Source organism: Nematostella vectensis, chromosome 1, assembly GCF_932526225.1.
Source record: "Nematostella vectensis chromosome 1, jaNemVect1.1, whole genome shotgun sequence".
Lineage (NCBI taxonomy): Eukaryota > Metazoa > Cnidaria > Anthozoa > Actiniaria > Edwardsiidae > Nematostella > Nematostella vectensis.
The window spans coordinates 6341024-6363997 of NC_064034.1; the positions used below are offsets into that span (position 1 = coordinate 6341024).

The 22974-nt window shown below is 38.8% G+C and overlaps 3 protein-coding genes and 1 long non-coding RNA gene across 13 annotated transcripts in view; 1 reads left to right on the top strand and 3 right to left on the bottom strand.

Moving 5' to 3' along the window:
• Positions 1 to 22974, bottom strand: part of LOC5519121 (protein DD3-3) — a 47457-nt gene that overhangs the window by 9959 nt on the left and 14524 nt on the right. The gene's annotated exons all lie outside the window — the stretch shown is intronic.
• On the bottom strand, positions 1779 to 18378 carry LOC5504514. 7 transcript variants are annotated; one of them, XM_048725312.1, is made up of 22 exons: positions 17759 to 18378; positions 16933 to 17066; positions 16776 to 16805; positions 16659 to 16688; positions 16000 to 16056; positions 15442 to 15483; positions 15126 to 15164; positions 14940 to 14993; positions 14761 to 14817; positions 14620 to 14661; positions 14433 to 14477; positions 14278 to 14325; positions 14024 to 14062; positions 13442 to 13489; positions 12946 to 13070; positions 12019 to 12116; positions 11775 to 11845; positions 11156 to 11245; positions 10710 to 10828; positions 10299 to 10352; positions 9951 to 10008; positions 1779 to 1930 (listed from the first exon to the last, which is right to left on the bottom strand). In XM_048725312.1, exons 1-22 carry the CDS (start codon positions 17974 to 17976, stop codon positions 1848 to 1850), a joined length of 1581 nt encoding a protein of 526 aa, XP_048581269.1. In that variant the 5' UTR covers positions 17977 to 18378; the 3' UTR covers positions 1779 to 1847. The 7 variants fall into 7 exon arrangements, with proteins under 7 accessions (XP_048581269.1, XP_048580935.1, XP_048580606.1 ...); XM_048724978.1 differs by lacking the exon at positions 1779 to 1930 and adding an exon at positions 9362 to 9593; XM_048724649.1 differs by lacking the exon at positions 1779 to 1930 and adding an exon at positions 9362 to 9596 and having other exon boundaries at positions 17759 to 18375.
• On the top strand, positions 2801 to 22526 carry LOC125567296. The gene is made up of 2 exons (XR_007311828.1): positions 2801 to 3422; positions 21011 to 22526. It is a non-coding gene; the product is annotated as an uncharacterized LOC125567296 (long non-coding RNA).
• On the bottom strand, positions 18822 to 20944 carry LOC116612202. Of its 2 annotated transcripts, none has more exons than XM_048728004.1 (5): positions 20781 to 20944; positions 20401 to 20541; positions 19882 to 20062; positions 19366 to 19583; positions 18822 to 19054 (listed from the first exon to the last, which is right to left on the bottom strand). In XM_048728004.1, the coding sequence occupies exons 1-5, from the start codon at positions 20831 to 20833 to the stop codon at positions 18895 to 18897; spliced, it is 753 nt and encodes a 250-aa protein (XP_048583961.1). In that variant the 5' UTR covers positions 20834 to 20944; the 3' UTR covers positions 18822 to 18894. The 2 variants fall into 2 exon arrangements, with proteins under 2 accessions (XP_048583961.1, XP_048584273.1); XM_048728316.1 differs by lacking the exon at positions 20781 to 20944 and adding an exon at positions 20628 to 20771.

The following is a 22974-nucleotide window of genomic DNA, read 5'->3' on the forward strand; positions in this document are numbered from 1 at the left end:
TTAGACAGTGATGTTATGTTGCGACTCACCCTCCACGGATCAGTTCACCGTCCTGGGCCATCGTGAACGATTTTCAAAATCGTGAAGGATTTCGAAATCGTTCACGATTTTCAAAATCCTTCACGATTTTGAAAATCCTTCACGATTTCGAAATCGTTCACGATTTTTAAAATCCTTCACGATTTTTAAAATCCTTCACGATTTCGAAATCGTTCACGATTTTTAAAATCCTTCACGATTTGGAAATCCTAGTCTAATACACTGTAATATTTTTGTTCTCTTTTGTTCTGGCTTGACTATTACACATTAACAATTACATTTTGTTGCACGGGATTTTGAAAATACTCTATCACCTTTGTTAGCTTGAACATGTATTTTTCATTCAGTTCGGAGATATAGTGACACGGCATCGAACATACGCGTTTGGGAGGGGGGGGGGGTTCAATTTGGATTTTTTTTAGGTAATAAACAATGCAACTTATTCACTTCTCCGTATACAAATTTAGTACATAGGTTTGGCTGAAAGTGAATTATAAAGTCAGAGTCTTCATCAACATCCCCATCATCTTTGGAGGGTTAAGTATTTAGAGCAAAATTCTGTCTCTCCGATTTCTTAGCGAAATCAAATCACCAGGATCTGCTAGATTTTTCGAAAAAGTTTGTTCTTAACTGCGCATATTTACTGCACGACAAAGTGGAACTCGTCCTCTACCGTGTCCGGACATATTTGGCATGTCCGTTCATGTGACACCTCCCCTTCTCTATTTCGAGGTCATGGTCGAGGTAAAAATGGTGGCGCAAAGTATGACGGATCAGTTCACCGTCCTGGGCCATCGTAAACGATTCCAAAAATCCTTCACGATTTCGAAATCGTTCACGATTTTCAAAATCCTTCACGATTTTGGAAATCCTTAACGATTTCAAAATCGTTCACGATTTTAAAAATCCTTCACGGGATCAGTTCACCGTCCTGGGCCATCGTGAACGATTCCAAAAATCCTTCACGATTTCGAAATCGTTCACGATTTTTAAAATCCTTCACGATTTTGGAAATCCTTAACGATTTCAAAATCGTTCACGATTTTAAAAATCCTTCACGATTTTTAAAATCCTTCACGATTTTGAAAATCCTTCACGATTTTTGAAATCGTTCACTATTTTGAAAGTCCTCCACGATTTTGTAAATCCTTCACGATTGAAAAAGGGGAAAAAAAGAAGAAAATGTTGAATTTATGATCGCGTGAAACTTCAAATAATACGCTTTTCTATACGATGCCTATGACTACGCAACCCCTCTCTGCCAATCCTGGGAACGTGCCTGCTATTAATCCCGTTTAGACATCGGCGATCTCTTTTCGCCCTCCCACACACGAAATCAAAAAATAAATAGGAGTTTGAGTAAAAAGAGGGACCATAAATATGTGTAAGAACAGAACGCTATAAGTTCTTTAACAGATGCCTCAGTCTTAAATTTTGTAAAAACGTAATCAGTACAATAGATTATTAATAATGTTGTGCGCGGGTTTGTTTATCAATACTTCTACACAAAAGTACTTCACAATTTATTGAAAAAAGGAGAGATGTTGCTTTTCGTAGTATTTTACTAAGACTGTGAACATAAGGTCGGGATCCGAAACAATTACGTGCGAGCTCCATTTTTATTTCCATAACATCGCGAGAAGAAGAACTAATCTAAAAACACCGTAAATCACATTAGCGTACAGTATCCAATAAGCTACACGCACCCCATAAAATAGAAGGCCCAAAGAAAAAGGCTGTCACACTAACACTGTTTTATTATCAAATAAGTATACATAATAAAATAATCTTTAAAAATCAGATCCTTATTATGACGTATTGTCTCGTGATTGAGGTCTGCCTTCCGAGGCAATCGAGTGAGTCGACGAGGTCCTCTCTTCGGCTCTGAGATCTGAAAAAGACAAATTTCGAAAAGGCCGGTCACCATCCACAATTAATGGTGGATAGTGACCGGACTGAACAGTGCCAATATTTGCATTTAGAGTTTCAGTGAATATATTTCCATAAAGCATTAACACGTTTTCTCAAATATCATCTATAACCTTGAACACTGATCACACTAAGTCACAGGGGGCTGTACTAACGTGTCAAAAAAAAACACACTTGTTCAACTGGAATGACACCGCCTAAATCGATCAGTCCTAAAAGCAACACTGAATGATAGGTGCTTCTTAGTTGCTTAGCGGACATCTACACCCCTATGTTACGTGCCCGAACTGACCACAGGCAGTGGCCATTGGCTGCACAGCGGTATATGCAGCAGGCTCGACATGACGGAAAAACATGACGTGACGCTTCAAATAAGCCCATTTCACATCGAGTAAGGCGGAGAATTTCTCTGAGTACTTAGTAACTTATAGCAAACAAAATATCAAGTGCGACTTTTTTTTAAATTGATGCGACTTTTTGTAGTGTCATTGAAATTTGAGCTTTTCGTCCCTGAACTGATGCACAGGGAAAAATTATCTTAAAAAGCCAAAATCTGCTTATGTGCACTTCGGCCTCACGTCATTTGTGTTTTGAAAATCAGTTCGTAGAACAAGGAACCTATAGCCGCCAGTGCTGAAAAACGCAAGACTAGTTCCAGTACCGCGCGGTTAAACCATCCTTTTTGTTTTGAAATGGCAGCTTTTTACCTGCGAACTGTCACATTTTGGCGAATACTAAGAAAACTATACCAAACCTAAGGCTATAATTTTCTTTATGACTTCCTCATTATCAAAAAAATCTGTCATCTTTTGAACAGTATGGTTTTAATGCTGTACAGTTAGTTAAATCAGCGACAACCTTTCGTACCTTTTCTCGAATGTTTTAACACTACGATTGTGCTTGTTTTCGCCAGAGCACGCGCATGCGTTATTCAGCACTGTCCCTATAGCCATTGTAAGTAATCGTGTCTTCTCTCTTTATCTGGAATTGCCCGTGTTCCAGGTTTTTCCGTCATGTCAGCAGGCTCAAACTAATACAACTTTTCACAAGAGTTTGCATCTGATCGCAACTAAGCAGCTGAGTCCGAAGTGAAAATGATAGGTAAGCAATTCAAGTTTCATTCATTCATGCATTTGGATGATTTTTCGTACCAGGAAAGCAAACTGAAATCACAATTCAATTCCTTTTTTGCATACAAACAAACAAACGTTGTTTCGCAGCTGGACTATCAAGCAGTCTCCCTGGAGCTCGATAGCCTTTGCCTTGAATCTTTTAGTAGAGTTCCCAGATAAGCTTATTACATATCTTGAACACATGTTTTCACTTTTTTGTCTTTGTGATAATGGCGCCCAAGATTTCTTGCTCGAAGTCATTGCAAGCAAAGTCAGTGGGAAAACTTAACATGTTAGGACCACATGTGTCAATGGCAACTGAGTCTCACGTGAGAATGCTAGGTAAGCAAATAATGAATGAATAAATAGTGCAATGCAGTGTCAACAGGAAATTTGAACTGTCTGTCCAGATATAGGCTAATCCTATATAAGGAGTCCAGCGTCTGAGACAGCCAGCAGGACTATGGTAGAAATTAACTTGCATCTATAGAAAATTTGAACTAAAACCAAAGCCCTGTCCAGATATAGGCTAATCCTATATAAGGAGTCCAGCGTCTGAGACAGCCAGCAGGACTATGGCAAAAATTAACCGGCATCAATAGGAAATTTGGACTAAAACCAAAGCCCTGTCCAGATATAGGCTAATCCTATATAAGGAGTCCAGCGTCTGAGACAGCCAGCAGGACTATGGCAAAAATTAACCTGCATCAATAGGAAATTTGGACTAAAACCAAAGCCCTGTCCAGATATAGGCTAATCCTATATAAGGAGTCCAGCGTCTGAGACAGCCAGCAGGACTATGGTAGAAATTAACTTGCATCTATAGAAAATTTGAACTAAAACCAAAGCCCTGTCCAGATATAGGCTAATCCTATATAAGGAGTCCAGCGTCTGAGACAGCCAGCAGGACTATGGCAAAAATTAACCGGCATCAATAGGAAATTTGGACTAAAACCAAAGCCCTGTCCAGATATAGGCTAATCCTATATAAGGAGTCCAGCGTCTGAGACAGCCAGCAGGACTATGGTAGAAATTAACCGGCCCCAATAGGAAATTTGGACTAAAACCAAAGCCCTGTCCAGATATAGGCTAATCCTATATAAGGAGTCCAGCGTCTGAGACAGCCAGCAGGACTATGGCAAAAATTAACCGGCATCAATAGGAAATTTGGACTAAAACCAAAGCCCTGTCCAGATATAGGCTAATCCTATATAAGGAGTCCAGCGTCTGAGACAGCCAGCAGGACTATGGCAAAAATTAACCGGCATCAATAGGAAGTTTGGACTAAAACCAAAGCCCTGTCCAGATATAGGCTAATCCTATATAAGGAGTCCAGCGTCTGAGACAGCCAGCAGGACTATGGCAAAAATTAACCGGCATCAATAGGAAATTTGGACTAAAACCAAAGCCCTGTCCAGATATAGGCTAATCCTATATAAGGAGTCCAGCGTCTGAGACAGCCAGCAGGACTATGGCAAAAATTAAAAAAATAGAAAATTTGAACTAAAACCAAAGCCCTGTCCAGATATAGGCTAATCCTATATAAGGAGTCCAGCGTCTGAGACAGCCAGCAGGACTATGGCAAAAATTAACCGGCATAAATAGGAAATTTGGACTAAAACCAAAGCCCTGTCCAGATATAGGCTAATCCTATATAAGGAGTCCAGCGTCTGAGACAGCCAGCAGGACTATGGCAAAAATTAACCGGCCCCAATAGGAAATTTGGACTAAATCCAAAGCCCTGTCCAGATATAGGCTAATCCTATATAAGGAGTCCAGCGTCTGAGACAGCCAGCAGGACTATGGCAAAAATTAAAAAAATAGAAAATTTGAACTAAAACCAAAGCCCTGTCCAGATATAGGCTAATCCTATATAAGGAGTCCAGCGTCTGAGACAGCCAGCAGGACTATGGCAAAAATTAACCGGCATAAATAGGAAATTTGGACTAAAACCAAAGCCCTGTCCAGATATAGGCTAATCCTATATAAGGAGTCCAGCGTCTGAGACAGCCAGCAGGACTATGGCAAAAATTAACCGGCCCCAATAGGAAATTTGGACTAAAACCAAAGCCCTGTCCAGATATAGGCTAATCCTATATAAGGAGTCCAGCGTCTGAGACAGCCAGCAGGACTATGGCAAAAATTAACCGGCATCAATAGGAAATTTGGACTAAAACCAAAGCCCTGTCCAGATATAGGCTAATCCTATATAAGGAGTCCAGCGTCTGAGACAGCCAGCAGGACTATGGCAAAAATTAACCGGCCCCAATAGGAAATTTGGACTAAAACCAAAGCCCTGTCCAGATATAGGCTAATCCTATATAAGGAGTCCAGCGTCTGAGACAGCCAGCAGGACTATGGCAAAAATTAACCGGCATCAATAGAAAATTTGGACTAAAACCAAAGCCCTGTCCAGATATAGGCTAATCCTATATAAGGAGTCCAGCGTCTGAGACAGCCAGCAGGACTATGGCAAAAATTAACCGGCATCAATAGGAAATTTGGACTAAAACCAAAGCCCTGTCCAGATATAGGCTAATCCTATATAAGGAGTCCAGCGTCTGAGACAGCCAGCAGGACTATGGCAAAAATTAAAAAAATAGAAAATTTGAACTAAAACCAAAGCCCTGTCCAGATATAGGCTAATCCTATATAAGGAGTCCAGCGTCTGAGACAGCCAGCAGGACTATGGCAAAAATTAACCGGCATAAATAGGAAATTTGGACTAAAACCAAAGCCCTGTCCAGATATAGGCTAATCCTATATAAGGAGTCCAGCGTCTGAGACAGCCAGCAGGACTATGGCAAAAATTAACCGGCCCCAATAGGAAATTTGGACTAAAACCAAAGCCCTGTCCAGATATAGGCTAATCCTATATAAGGAGTCCAGCGTCTGAGACAGCCAGCAGGACTATGGCAAAAATTAACCGGCATCAATAGGAAATTTGGACTAAAACCAAAGCCCTGTCCAGATATAGGCTAATCCTATATAAGGAGTCCAGCGTCTGAGACAGCCAGCAGGACTATGGCAAAAATTAACCGGCCCCAATAGGAAATTTGGACTAAAACCAAAGCCCTGTCCAGATATAGGCTAATCCTATATAAGGAGTCCAGCGTCTGAGACAGCCAGCAGGACTATGGCAAAAATTAACCGGCATCAATAGAAAATTTGGACTAAAACCAAAGCCCTGTCCAGATATAGGCTAATCCTATATAAGGAGTCCAGCGTCTGAGACAGCCAGCAGGACTATGGCAAAAATTAACCGGCCCCAATAGGAAATTTGGACTAAAACCAAAGCCCTGTCCAGATATAGGCTAATCCTATATAAGGAGTCCAGCGTCTGAGACAGCCAGCAGGACTATGGCAAAAATTAACCGGCATAAATAGGAAATTTGGACTAAAACCAAAGCCCTGTCCAGATATAGGCTAATCCTATATAAGGAGTCCAGCGTCTGAGACAGCCAGCAGGACTATGGCAAAAATTAACCGGCCCCAATAGGAAATTTGGACTAAAACCAAAGCCCTGTCCAGATATAGGCTAATCCTATATAAGGAGTCCAGCGTCTGAGACAGCCAGCAGGACTATGGCAAAAATTAACCGGCATCAATAGAAAATTTGGACTAAAACCAAAGCCCTGTCCAGATATAGGCTAATCCTATATAAGGAGTCCAGCGTCTGAGACAGCCAGCAGGACTATGGCAAAAATTAAAAAAATAGAAAATTTGAACTAAAACCAAAGCCCTGTCCAGATATAGGCTAATCCTATATAAGGAGTCCAGCGTCTGAGACAGCCAGCAGGACTATGGCAAAAATTAACCGGCATAAATAGGAAATTTGGACTAAAACCAAAGCCCTGTCCAGATATAGGCTAATCCTATATAAGGAGTCCAGCGTCTGAGACAGCCAGCAGGACTATGGCAAAAATTAACCGGCCCCAATAGGAAATTTGGACTAAAACCAAAGCCCTGTCCAGATATAGGCTAATCCTATATAAGGAGTCCAGCGTCTGAGACAGCCAGCAGTACTATGGCAAAAATTAAAAAAATAGAAAATTTGAACTAAAACCAAAGCCCTGTCCAGATATAGGCTAATCCTATATAAGGAGTCCAGCGTCTGAGACAGCCAGCAGGACTATGGCAAAAATTAACCGGCATAAATAGGAAATTTGGACTAAAACCAAAGCCCTGTCCAGATATAGGCTAATCCTATATAAGGAGTCCAGCGTCTGAGACAGCCAGCAGGACTATGGCAAAAATTAACCGGCCCCAATAGGAAATTTGGACTAAAACCAAAGCCCTGTCCAGATATAGGCTAATCCTATATAAGGAGTCCAGCGTCTGAGACAGCCAGCAGGACTATGGCAAAAATTAACCGGCATCAATAGGAAATTTGGACTAAAACCAAAGCCCTGTCCAGATATAGGCTAATCCTATATAAGGAGTCCAGCGTCTGAGACAGCCAGCAGGACTATGGCAAAAATTAAAAAAATAGAAAATTTGAACTAAAACCAAAGCCCTGTCCAGATATAGGCTAATCCTATATAAGGAGTCCAGCGTCTGAGACAGCCAGCAGGACTATGGCAAAAATTAACCGGCATAAATAGGAAATTTGGACTAAAACCAAAGCCCTGTCCAGATATAGGCTAATCCTATATAAGGAGTCCAGCGTCTGAGACAGCCAGCAGGACTATGGCAAAAATTAACCGGCCCCAATAGGAAATTTGGACTAAAACCAAAGCCCTGTCCAGATATAGGCTAATCCTATATAAGGAGTCCAGCGTCTGAGACAGCCAGCAGGACTATGGCAAAAATTAAAAAAATAGAAAATTTGAACTAAAACCAAAGCCCTGTCCAGATATAGGCTAATCCTATATAAGGAGTCCAGCGTCTGAGACAGCCAGCAGGACTATGGCAAAAATTAACCGGCATAAATAGGAAATTTGGACTAAAACCAAAGCCCTGTCCAGATATAGGCTAATCCTATATAAGGAGTCCAGCGTCTGAGACAGCCAGCAGGACTATGGCAAAAATTAACCGGCCCCAATAGGAAATTTGGACTAAAACCAAAGCCCTGTCCAGATATAGGCTAATCCTATATAAGGAGTCCAGCGTCTGAGACAGCCAGCAGGACTATGGCAAAAATTAACCGGCATCAATAGGAAATTTGGACTAAAACCAAAGCCCTGTCCAGATATAGGCTAATCCTATATAAGGAGTCCAGCGTCTGAGACAGCCAGCAGGACTATGGCAAAAATTAAAAAAATAGAAAATTTGAACTAAAACCAAAGCCCTGTCCAGATATAGGCTAATCCTATATAAGGAGTCCAGCGTCTGAGACAGCCAGCAGGACTATGGCAAAAATTAACCGGCATAAATAGGAAATTTGGACTAAAACCAAAGCCCTGTCCAGATATAGGCTAATCCTATATAAGGAGTCCAGCGTCTGAGACAGCCAGCAGGACTATGGCAAAAATTAACCGGCCCCAATAGGAAATTTGGACTAAAACCAAAGCCCTGTCCAGATATAGGCTAATCCTATATAAGGAGTCCAGCGTCTGAGACAGCCAGCAGGACTATGGCAAAAATTAACCGGCATCAATAGGAAATTTGGACTAAAACCAAAGCCCTGTCCAGATATAGGCTAATCCTATATAAGGAGTCCAGCGTCTGAGACAGCCAGCAGGACTATGGCAAAAATTAACCGGCCCCAATAGGAAATTTGGACTAAAACCAAAGCCCTGTCCAGATATAGGCTAATCCTATATAAGGAGTCCAGCGTCTGAGACAGCCAGCAGGACTATGGCAAAAATTAACCGGCATCAATAGAAAATTTGGACTAAAACCAAAGCCCTGTCCAGATATAGGCTAATCCTATATAAGGAGTCCAGCGTCTGAGACAGCCAGCAGGACTATGGCAAAAATTAACCGGCATAAATAGGAAATTTGGACTAAAACCAAAGCCCTGTCCAGATATAGGCTAATCCTATATAAGGAGTCCAGCGTCTGAGACAGCCAGCAGGACTATGGCAAAAATTAAAAAAATAGAAAATTTGAACTAAAACCAAAGCCCTGTCCAGATATAGGCTAATCCTATATAAGGAGTCCAGCGTCTGAGACAGCCAGCAGGACTATGGCAAAAATTAACCGGCATCAATAGGAAATTTGGACTAAAACCAAAGCCCTGTCCAGATATAGGCTAATCCTATATAAAGAACCCAGCATCTGAGACAGCCAGCAGGACTGTCCTGTTCAGATCGCTTTGAAATAATTTGATGTTCATGTTTTCATTTTTGTCCTATATTTTCTATTGTGAAAAAAACTCAATAGCTTTGGTACAAGTGCAACTAAAATGATGATGAGGTCTTGAGTATCTAACTAAACTACTCATTTATAATTACTGATCTACTGCCAATTTTGGTGTCAACTACTAAATATCTTTCCCCTTGTTGAACTTCTTTGCTTTTCTGCTTGCTTTGCCCCTAGCTTTTCTTTTCATGAGTTGCTTGTTGTTTTCTTCTAAAAGAGAAAATGTTTCTTTAGCTTATGTTTATCCAATCATATTGTTTTTCCCATACAATTACTATTGTCCAAAAACTTGTAATCGATCAAGTTTGTGTGTTTGCAAATCTGCTGTACTGTATAGTAAACTGAATATCATGTACAGATACAATTGATGTAATTGTTTTCAACTTATAAAGATAGCCTGGGCTCAGACCAATATTGTAGTACGGATAATTGTTTTCCACTATGAATAGTGCAGGCACTTGTAAACTGCAAGAATAATCCTTAAGGCTTAAACAAATTCTTGAAAAATGAGTGCAATGAATAAACTGCTTCCATGTTTCATATGTGGTCTGTCTATCGACTTACCTATTGTGGTGTCATTGCCCCCTATGAAAGTCTGCAACAATTCACTTTTGAAGTGAACCTATTCAATACAAACAAACTGTTAGTACTTAGAAAAGTATAAACTGGTATTCCCCCAGATCCTATTCACCATTTGTTAAAAAAATAACTGAGGTTGGTAGACAATTATTTAAAGCCTCATAATTGATTAAATAGGCAAAACAATAATAATAACCAACATCTAGAAACAAAGTACAAACATATATAGAAAAAAAAATATTTGTAAAATGTAGATCATGAGACAAAAGTAAATACGTCCTTATTCTTAAAAATCTTTTTCATTCAATTTTTTTGGTCATATATTCACTTTACCTCATGCTCTTCGCCCGTATCTGATTTAGAATCCATGTCAGGATCATAGCCAGTCTAGAGAGGCAAAAAATAAGCCCAAAAACAATTATCAATAAAATAAGCTAAGTTAGAAATGATGATTCAGTTGGAACCTTGAACCTCTATAAAAAAGAGTCCGAAGAAACAAGTTATTTCCGTTCTTTAGCTGGACCAAAATTACAGTAAAGTGTAACAAAAATGGAAATGGAACAATTAACAATATTGTGTGAAGTTTTTTGCCTGAATTTTTTTACGACCTTAATTTTTCGTTGTTATTTATAGGCTAATGGCACAACATCTGCAAAAAGATTATATCATCAGCATAGTGTGTGAGGTTGAGCTTCAGCATAGGCTTACAAACACATTGAAAATAAAATTCCATCTCCTACCCACCTTGTGATCAACAGTTTTCTTGTTGTCTTTATTCCTTCTCTTTTTCTTTTTTTCCTTTTTTTCCTTTATGCTTAGGGCTTTGAGGATGACCCTTCCATCAAAAGTGCTGAGATTGACATCTATTAAAGAATAAATTGTGATGTTAATGGGCCATCAATAAAATAGAAGAAAATTAAATATTTGAATTATTGGATGTGATGTGCACCTTGTTTTCAAAAGCCATTCAGTTATACAGTACATTTTACAGTGCAAATATGTCTTAAAATTTTTGAGTAACATCAAATTGACGTCAAAACAACTTGGGACAGTAAACAGAGTAAACAACATCGTCCCTACATCTCCCCTTACTAAGGGGGCCATTATTTGAGGCTTGGGTGGGAGCAATTTTGCTGCCAATAGTGCACAGCAATAATGCAACTCTGAATGATAATCTTTTAAGTACCAACCTTCTGCACGGGCAACAACTCCTAGGTTGGAACCAATAGCACGCAACACCAACAGTATTGGTTCCCTCCCATGGCCATGATTTCTGGATACTAAAAAAATTTTACAAGAGGGAATGACTAAACCCTTAGTGTGTTTTGGAACATAGTGGCTCTTGTGAATGTTTAAAAGAGGAGGCAAAAGCAAAAGGTGCTAGAGCTTTCCAGAGCTGCATTTTATTTACACTAATTCTTGATAATACAGTATAAGACATTTTCCAGTTAAGTAGGACTTTTACTGTTACATGCGATGCAGATTTACTGCATCCTCCTTTAGGCACAGGCAGTAAGGGCTGCTATCTGTCAGTGGTTAATAAAGAAATGTTACAGTATGGGGAAATTTATATGTTAAAACTAAATCAAGTTTGGAAAGGCATGGAGACTCGATTGCCAAACTTTGAGTACATAAAACTCAGAATAATCCATACTCAATCCAGCACCAAAACATGTTGAAAACATAGCTTAGATTTCAATAGGAAGGAAGCCTTTTTTACTGTTAAGAAAATGCTTTGTCCTTTAACATTTTAACAGCCCCCCCAATAATATTCATTAAGATACAGTTGCATCATTAAAAATACTATACCTGCCCTCTCATCATCTGTGCCTTCGAAACACACACATAGCAGAGGTTTGACCTCCAAGTCTTCGACATCCCTAATAAAACATAGCCAACAGTATTAGATTTGAATAAAAACATTTTGAACAACATGGGTCAAGAGGCTGAGAAGCAAACCGAGTAAAGATTTGTAGTAATGCTAAACAACATTGTTGGGGTTTAACTCAATTTTATTGATTGCTGACATTTTATCCATGACTATAGTGTTTACCTGAAGAAACTTGCCAGCATGTAGTTGGCTGGCTCATCTGGTTCAACCCCTGAGCAGATAAGCAATGATCTGCCAGAGTACTTGGCTTGTATACATGCCTAAACAAAGCATCATTCCATTGTTACACAATTTTGGGAAAACTATAATACTGTAGATGTTTTATATACAAGAATATGTGCAAGAAAATGATGATGAAACTAACATAAACAGTAATATGGCAAGTTATTACCCTAAATGTGACGACTCAGGCGAAAACCGACCGTACAGCCATTTCGTTCCGTGAGCTTACCCGCGAATTTTGTTTTAGCAAGTCAAGAGGTTTTTTATTGGATCTCGTGTGGTCAGGATACCGGACCAATCAAAACTTGAAGAATGAGTCCATTTGTAAAATGAGCTTCAAATTATTAATGATAACACAACAAAAAAATATCCACACAGTGTGTTGTCATCTTGAAGTCTGAATTTTATTCAGCTGAAAAGGGGCGGAGCTAAGCTCTTTCAAAGTGCGGGTCTTTGTTTAAGAACATATGGGCAGAAATAATAGACTTTATTGTAAAATTCTAAAGGTTCTTTATATGATGGTCGCTCCTACCCTTGTTCCAGAGCCTTGAACGTCTCTAAATAGAGAAGTTCCATGCTCCGGAAACAGGGTAAGTCACTCCACGAGAAAAGGAAAGAAATTATGAGGCTTTAAAATATAAATATGTTAAACATTTTGCTCTTCCATAACGATGAGATTGCAGATACATACAGTAGGATATCTCTATAATAGCAAGGTGGCTTTGTATCTATACATACTTCTGTAGTTTATGGATCCTAGTGTTGCAACTCGGTATGCCTTAATTTAAAGTACCCCAAAATATAAGAACCTCTTTTGCCCAAAAGGAGAAAATCTAGGTTCTCACACACAGATTTATTTTACTGTACCTGATGGTAATTTTCGAGTACCACACACAGGTCCCCAAGTGCCTGTGTGTGATACCACATCTGGCCCTTTGTGATGCTTTGGTTCAGAAAACCAAACTCATACTCATCCTCCCTTACTGTTCCAACTAAATAAAAAGAACCATTGCCTATTACAATTCCAACAATATGTATAATGAGAAATTTGTATTGAAGCTATAACATAAATGATATACTATTTCAAACACACAAGTGGCCTTCATAAAGCAATTAAACTATTGCAATTAAATTTAAAATTAATACAGTATAATGGATCTCTATAGTAAAATGATTGTATAATAATATGGCAGCTCTTTTTCCTTACTTTCCTCTGTTCCTCTGTTTCTCTCATATTAGCTGATTAATTAAACTATGCAAAAACTACTCTCTTTTCAGAGAGTTGCACAAAATAAAACTTAAAGCAAACCATGTATTGATTTTCCCCTGGTTTTATTAGCATGCGTTTGATTTGAATTCTTACCAACAACTCCAAAACTTGAGTGCAAATTTATTTCCTTTAAGAATTCTCCTGAAAAAAAAAAATACAACTAATTGTCAATGGGGGCATTCTCCATATCCACTTGCTAAGAAGAACATAGGAAACAGTTATTTTATAATAATTAGGATCTCCACAGTATAACGCTTATTTTATAACAATAAGAGGACCACCACCCCACCAGTATCTGCACTGAATATCTGCACTTAAATAATTTCTTATGATACAGAGATATTATAGGAAAAGTGAGATGACAAAAGAGAAAGATGTGCAATGAAAATACTATTTCATGATTTGTAATACATTTATGATGCAAATTAATAATGGTGATTCCATGGACCTCTGTCATGGGAACCCTGTCTAATGGACTACAAATCAAACAAAAATAATAATTAAAAAGAAAACTTGCATATGGCTAAATCTCTATGTATAATTTGAAATTTTGTTGGGTTTTGTAGATAATAAGACATATTCATTTTTTTTTATATAATAGGAACTACTAGTATTCAATAGATGATTAAGACTCAAATTGTGTTGTCATCATAAATTGTTGTGAATCATATTCACCTTTTGAGGACGCTGTTTTCTTTATGGGAGTGCTGAGGGCTAGAACATAGAAAAAAACTTTTTTATTTATTATAACTCGTGCCGTCGATTGAAATGTAGAAAGTGAAAAAGCCAATAGAAATCAATACTATGACCAAAAGTTGTTAGAATATATATATAAGAAAGTGTCAAAGATAGAAAAAATAGGGAAAAAATTCATTTTTTTAATTTTCATGTTTAAAATGTGGTTGTCCGATTAAATAATGCAAACTCACATTGATTATATTCATCGCTGGAGGAGGGTGATGGATCTCTGTCATGGACTACAATCAAACAAGAATTAAAAAGAAAACTTACATATGGCTTAATCTTTATGTATAATTTAGAATTTACTTGGGTTTTGTAGATAATAAGATATATTCATATTTACCTTTAGAGGGATCCGTTGATTTTCCCTTTCCAGGGTTGCTAAGGGCTAGAAGATAAAAAAAAAATTGTTTTATCATCATTAAAATCTCCATTGTATCTGCACTGTAGTGGATTCCTATAATACAGAGAAATTCTAGGATAAAAGGAATTAACTAAAGAAAGAAATCAATAAATGTGCCCTTGCTTACCATTCAACTCGCTCTTCTCTTTGACTTCCTTGTATTCAAGAACTATGCAAATTAGAAATGGTTATGATTTTGTTTTCTTATTCAACATTTTTGAATGGAAACCAGCATTAGGGGAAAAATATAGGCTATAACAGGTCCTACCAGGTACAAGGTCGTCCCCACTAGAAGGGGATGAAGATGGACTACCTCTGAGGTGGACTATAAAAACAAGAATAACAATTATATTTAAAAAAAGCATTGAATAGCTAAATCTTTATATATGTATAATAAGGGAATAATATGGTGGGTTTTGTAGATAACAAGATGTTTATTATATTCACCTTTAGAGGGCTTTTCAGGTTTCTTGCCTTTTCCAGGAGGGTTTATACTAAGGACTATAGAAAAAACTTTTTTAATTTTATTATAAGAGGAACTACTTGAAAAGAAAAATGTAATAGTCTAGTACTTTATAGATGATTAAGAATCAAATTGTGTTGTCATCATAAATTGTTGTAGATCATATTCACCTTTAGAGGAATCTGTTTTCTTTATTGGAGTGCTTAGTGCTAGAACATAAAAAAAACTTTTTTATTTACCATAACTAGTGTTTTTTTTTATAGAAGAAGTATGTGTGCTTTAAGCTAAATGATGGTATATATATATATATATATATATACTCCAGTTGAAGTCTTTCACTGGGAGCCGAAATAGTGCTCAACTTTACAGGAGCTGTTATATATATAGGTGAAAGTGTCAAAGATTGAAAAAATAGAGAATAAGAAATTCATTTTTTTTATTTTCATGTTCAAAATGTGGTTGCCCGATTAAATAATGCAAACTCACGTTGATTATATTCATCGCTGTCGTCACCTTCATCACTGGTGGCTACATAAAACAGTTTGAAAAGTGAATAATAATAGAATTATAGACTCCAGCAGCACCCCCCTTCTATTCTTTGTTTCTTAGGGAAGGGTCAATATTTATTTGGGGGGTGGGAGGTGTGGAGGGCTTCTAAGTTGAATTTTTTGGGGTTCAAAAATCTCTACCCTCCCCAAAAATGGGGTCTAAAAATTATGGCCCTCCCCCAGAACAAAAAAAGCTCAGTCCATCAAATTTGTTTATGAAAATTTACGGTCGTTGTCACACTATTTCATGAAAGAGAGTGAAAAAAAAATATTCAGGTACAGTACTGTATGTTTCGGTGCGGCGCCATATGTGTGTGAGGGGGGGAGGGGGGACTAAGCAGAAAGCCTATGCAAGGGGCAGTAGAGTTGGGTAGAAAATAAGAGAGAAAATCTGCCTCTCCGATTTCTTAGCAAGATCAAATCCCCAGGATCTATTAATTTTTTCAAAAAAGCATCTTGGATACAATTTTAATAAATTCATCTCAAATAATCTTACCCGGAAATGCAGCTTTGCCATTTGCAATATCTTTGAATATCATCTTCCCTTTTTTTGCTGTTCATTTAAAAAAAATACAGTTTAAGATGTTGTATTTTACAAGTTTAGGGTAGGGTTTTTGGGCTCTATGATAGGGTATCTTTTTTTCGCTTGTCGGTCTCTGGTAGAGTGGGCAAAGTTGTCAGTATGGCTGCCCAATACACACATTGCCACATTAAGCAAAAAAGACAATTTATTTAAACACCATTTGATTGACAGTGATTTTTTATTAGACTTATTGGACCACCTTTGTAAACAATAGCACTGGAGAGTCAATTATCATATGGTGTAAACATAACCTACAGTGGTTTAACAAGTGTTTATACCAGTCACACTTTGTTATCAGTATCAGGCTTGTCGGTGTCCTTTGCATGTCAATCCTAGCATCTATACAGTAGATCTGTGGTAGGGTATGTAATTTCAGGTCTCTGGTAGGGAATACAAATTTGAGGATTTTTGGTCTCTGATAGGGTCAGATTTTGGAGACCTCGGGTGCACAGCCCTGCCCCAAAATAAGTTGAGTCCCCCCCCCTGGGTTTAATAGAGGTAAAATACAATGCAATCATTTGGTGACCACACACGTTTGCTTAATTGCATAATAGAGGTTCAACTGTACTCACATGACCTTGGGGATGACTTCTTGGTCGCCCCTGTTATTCAATTATATTCTTTATTAATGATAGCACTTATTGAGTTTAGAGAAAATAAGTTTAGATAACTGACAAAGGGGGCCTTACCTGGTGTTGGGGTGGTGCTGCTGCTTAAATCTGCTCGCAAAATGATACAAATTGATACATGAAATTTGATTTGTTTTCTAAATGCTGCAATGAATCATGTAGACTTACTTATGCAATAAAGTTTTTTAGCACTTAGTTTTTTAAGCTCTTCTCTTACCTTTTGTCCTTAGACAGAAATACATCCTTTTCGTTCGATTGAACGCATTGTAAATTTCCTGGCCAGTAGGGACCCCGTAAAAGGCAACATTCCAGCCGTTGTTGCCTTGTGCCCCTGGCTGAAGGAACTGAAGTCTGGAATGAATGACAAAAGCGTTCAAAAGCAATATACATCTATAAACCAGCTTTCCAATCAGTGGTCCCAAATTAATCGCCACTTTCGATGATTCGTATACGCGCACGCGTTCAAATAAGCGACCCCACCCAATAGGCGCCCTTTGACCATCTTTTTTCGTCGAATAGAAAGCGAGTGTTTCTTCACTTATAGAAAGCAGATGTCTATAGAATGTGAAAAGGGCTTTTAGTTAAAAATATATATGTTTTTAAAGCTGCTGTCGCAAAAATTACGCGGGAGTGAGCTTGGCCTTATCAGGGAATAGTTCCCTGGTCTTATATAAATGGGTTTTTACTGTAATAGAGTGGGCTTAATAGCACCGGAAATCCGGTGACATGTGTAATACATGTTCTGGCTATCATTTTACCACAAGAAGCGCATTTGAAATATAACCATTTTAATATGGTTTAAATTTTCCGTCGTTAACTATTTGGTACACGAAACTTCTAATTCACAGAAATAAAGTTTTGTTTCTTACACTTGGAGTTTACCCGGTGAAAACGACAAAGAGGAATTCGTTACGCAACAAATAACTTGTCCCTTGAAATGGCTTCACCGCATTGTAACGGATTGTAACTTAGGCCAGGGGCGAATTATATGACATCAATACTGGGATAAGAAAGGCAATACGTGTACTTGCAAAGACACTTACCTCTTTGGCAACTCCAGTTCATTACGTAGCGTCGGAAATTTTGATTTTAGGATGCTTAGGACATCCTCGCTGGAGTGATTGGTGGCCAGGTCTAAGGTTTGGACTCTCCCCTCTCGCTCCGCCTGTTTCAGCCTGCTCCCTCTGGGCACGCAATTAAAATTTAGGTCTTTTTCGGACAAAAAGATCGTTCTCAGTGAGGTACACTTTGCTTTTCTCATAGCTTCGTCTTCCACGTAAAAACTCGCACACTGATCAAGAACCTTCCGAACCGTGCTTAAGCGGACATAACATGTGACGTGTAATATGAGACTCGGTCAACAGGACCAATAAGCCGGCGTAGCTTGCGTGCATCCGGTATCATAGTTTTTACTCTGTTACAGAGTAAAAACTTCGAACCCGGATGCACGCAGGCTAGGCGTAGGAAGCATATTCGGGAACCAAGGGCGTTATGTAGGAAGGGGAAATTCGGTACTTCTTTGTATGAAGATTGAAAGGAATGTCGATAGCCCGAGGGGGGGCGTCTTGTAATCCCATAGCCCGGTTGTAGTTCTAAATACTGATTTCGGACACACTAGGCGTTCCGTGGTCAGACGAGAGCCATGCTAGCAGCCTAAGACACCTTCCTATTCCATCGACTCGATCGGCGCTTTTGTACTTAAAATTAAGCTGCAAAACATGTTGATGCTAGTAGTGCTGTAGCCTGCGTCCAGCCGGAAATAGTTCCGTTATTACGGTAATAATAGAACTATTTCCGGCTGCATGCAGGCTAGTAGTGCTTTTCCTAAGTGTTAAAATATATTTTGCCGACGATCACCACCTTTTTTAATTAATTTTAGATTTTCAACCCGGGGTAGTTAGGTAGTGGCGGCTCAAGGGAAGGGGAGAGGTAGAGGCGCTCGCTTTTTCTTCTCTAAGCCCCCCTCCCCCCGTCTCTCTCCCTTGAACCGCTACGCAGACTAGGGGTAGTGCAAGTAGGTTCTAGCTTTCATTTCTGTGGACCCGCAGACAAAACGAGACTTAGCGACGGGTGGAAATAGAGCCTACGCAGAAGAAACAAAACAGGTTTAAAATTTTGATATTTATTTTTATAACACTATAACACATATGCGACAAGTTATTAATTTTCAAAAAAAACGTTAGTTACTAATGAAGTCATAAGTAATAATTCCAAACGTAAACATAACTCTTCCAGAACTGAAATTTAATTTCTCAAAGGCTTCAGCCCTCACGCCAAGTAGGGTGCCAGGCGCTACGAACTCCTCCTCGATGTTCATGTTTATGTCCCCATTCCGTATCCTGCGGGATTGATAGATTGCATTAGTGAAATAGCAGCATTTTGATAAAGTAATGTAGCCATTTGGAGACCCCCCTCCCCGGTGATATAAACAGGACCACAATGATGCGCTTCCACTTATAAGCCACCTCTACAAAAATGCATTCCCCGGCAAACTGTGGGAATATCGTGTAAAGACAACAAGCATGTAAAAGTGTAACACACAATGCGAGGTGGTTGTTGTACATTCAATGGTTATACTCGTATATTTTAAAATTTCAGACATAACTTGGGAATTATTTCGCATGCTATTATAATATCAATCGTTACTTACGCAAGTTTAGCGACAACCGGAGATGGGGCTTTGACCAGCTGAAGGCCAATAGCACCCTTCACAGTCAGGAAAGCCCTCCACACTTGGCTGTTTTCTCTTTCTATGGCGGGGCTGAAAAATATGGGGTTATCTGCCGCCAAACGCTCCTTTTTTATTGTCCATTCCAGAGACCACCTCTCTTCCTCTACTTTCTTGTAGTTTTTGTCTAGCTCCTCAAACTAAAGTAGTAAAGTAAGAACAGTAAATTATGGTAGCAACTATTTCCTAAACCACAATTACTAGTTCTAAAACCCCCTTTCCCAAATTGGCAAGCTGAGAAAATAATCACTTTCGAAAACCAGCCAAAAAGCTGACTCTTGTGCTTTCTTTCTTTTTTTCAATTTTCTTAGTCGGGAGACCGGTTTTATACTGCTATTAGTCTCCTGCGCAGCTGTCCTTTGTGTCGGGCACGCGTGAGCCTTACGCGAAGGACTACACTACTGCCATAGCAGCTGGGAAACTACAATTCTTACAAACCTTTACTAACGCTGCTTTTCGGAGCGTTCTGCATTCTTTTTGCAGAAGTTTGAGGTGGCTATCAGCCGCTGTAAAATTATGCTCCGCCATCTCGCTCTCATTTCCGATAAACCGACACCCGGCAATGGGACATTCAATTGCTCTTGACGGGCAAATCTTCATATGTCTGCTCACATCTATTCTGTAAAATTTGAAAATACATAAGATAACATCAAGTAATTATATTAATCTTCCACAAAGATAAACTGTAAAATAAAAGCATCTACGATTCCTTTAATTTATAATGCACAATCTTTGTTTCTACCTTTAGCAGTAGATAATTACCAACATAAACAGTTGAAAAAAAGATAAAGGTAGCATTTGCCGAAACTTCTGAAAACATGATTCAAATTATTTTATTGATATATTGATATATCAGGTAAAATATGGTCACGTAGTATCCCAAGGAAAAAAAGGATAGAGCACGCGTTCAAAAATGCGGAGTTCTACTATTAGGTTTTACAGTACTTAGTGACTCACAATTTCACTTTGTGGCTGGCCTTGGATCCAGGGGGTGGAAAAGGGCATTCCACCATCCTTCCACAGCATATTGCCTTGTGGTCTTTTAGGCTTCCCACAATCTCCATGCAGTCAGAACATGACTCCTCAGCAGGGCTTCCCCTTTAAAAATAAAACAAGGATACAGGTATAATTTTTATGTGCGTCATTGTTGCCCGCACAACCGACAACCGCCGTGCACTCTTCACCTTTAAATCTATTTTCAGTTGTGGCAGAGCCTTAAAAAACACAATGTGTATATATGGGTGAAGCATAATACCAATTAAGTATTATAGACACAATAAATTCTGCATCTTAGAACGATTCACTCTGATAAGAAAAGATTTTCCTAGTTTCTGAGCCTGTTTTTTGAGCCGAACACACTGGCATTAGTCGCTCCAACGTTTTCTTGCATTTTAATTGCTACGTGCTGAATAGAGAATATCACAGATAGAAGTCGTATGCAATACTATACTATATTCTATCCAAACGCTTTGTTGAGATCTTTTTTTACCCAATGCTGTAACAACGCTGACTAGGGAAGTAGACTCTATACAAACTATATATGAGGGATCACCGACTTCCGTTCCAGTTTCAGATCAAGACAAACCTAGCGGAAATTTAGGAGTGTGCTGGCGTGGTCACCTCTCTAGTCTCCTGCGCAGCCGTCTATCACCACTCACGAGCAGCAACATGCCTAGCCTAGCACACGTGATCTTGAGTTCCTCACGGGAAGCCTGGATTCTTTTATTATTACAAAGCAAGAACTACTAGCGAGTTTTTTTAACAAATGGACTCGACTAGGCCAAGTTAACAAATACAAATATTCGTCCTCGCCGGCGTCATTTTTTTTAGGGCCGATTCAAAATTTCAACATTTGCTAATTTTCAAACTCCTATAATTAACCTTTTTTCGCGATTTTAGACGTTCCCTTAGCCTTCGTCAGTGAAAAACTCCATTCGTATTTGCTTTTGTTGGCGTTATGATATGGAGCCAGTCAAAAAAATCCTTTTGGAGGTCCATTGTGGATAGATCAATAATAATGGTACAGGAAATACAGGAAATACAAATAAAAGCTACCCGCCCCACTTTCTCCTCGCCGTTCCGCCGCGCCGCCTCGCTCTTTCGCGTCTCATAACGCTGCCCGCGTCGCCTTGCTTCTCGAGGATTGCCCGCTCGTTTTTTTTTTTTTTTTCCTAGAAATGCGGTTGGGAAACGTTTGTTTTATTTTACTTGGCAAATTAAATACAATGGGTATATCGATTTGCTATAATGTATGGCGTTGTTAGATGGTACTCCATCTCTATTTCCATTTGTATTTTATAACGTCTGAGTTAACGTCCTAGGGGAATATATGTATTGATCCGCCGCTCATGTGATTTAATTATTTTACTGCAATGGTGTAATGGTAAAATGACCGTTTATTTCATTCAAAATAAAATTAGAACTCTAATGTAATACAATGGAATATGAGTTCTTCTTGAAAGTAATGCACAACAAAGCCGGTTGAGGGGTTGTATTTACAATAGAGTAGTGAACAATGGCCGGCGAATCGCGCGCGAGCCGAATAAGGAACAAACGGCAATTAAGAAGCGGGCGCGCTAAAGAAATAGTTATTATCTATGCAAAGGATAGTTTCTCGATTATACCCAGGTAAGCTATGCAGCTAGAGAGAAAATGATTCTGTTCTACTTCTGGGTGCGCGAGTCTTTAGAGCCGTTATGTAAAGAAGCCGACGTAGTGGGGAGGTGAAAATGCCTGAGACACTTAAATGTATGTTGGTTGATGTCGATAAGAATGCGCGATTCATTTTCTCCGGATACAGATTTAGAATCTAGTTTTTTATTTACTCCAATGGGAAAATATACCTGACTTTTATAAGGGTGGATATCTTCGCCGCTCATATTCACCGGAACTGTTGATTTCTCATAAACTTACGCTTCGTTACCGGTGTGCCAAGCATGTAATCTGTTGCATGTGATTTTAAACTCAAACCCATCGCTTGGCTGTTCTAAATAAATGTGGAAGGTCTTTTTTAATTCAGAAAATTTAAGTTTAGGCTAAAAATATCGGATAAGTAAAATGACAATACTAGATCAGTACGAAGCGAAAAAGAAAAAAAATGATAGATGTCGACCCATAAAGGGTTCACCTTTTACAATAGAGCAATTACAAAGGCATGTGAAATCAACACTTCCGGTGAATTTTAGACCAAATAACTTAGTAATTTACAAACAAAATGAAAAATCCGTGATCAGAATACTATATAATACTGACAAAGGGCCATTGATTCAAAAGAGATCGTAGTTATCTGAAACCTATGCCTAACCCAATGTGTTATTATAGGCGGAGTATTTCAATATTGGGATCGGCTTTAAATTGTGGTATTCCGGTAGTACCGACTAATCAAAAGTACCATGTTGTCGAAGAGGCATTTTTCTCCTCGCCATTGTCTCCACATCACTTCGTCTAGGTGGCTTTGCAGATCAGCTGTAGGGATCCCTTTTTTGCTTTTTACCATTCTTTTCACTCTTGCCCACGTAGACTCTATCTCTT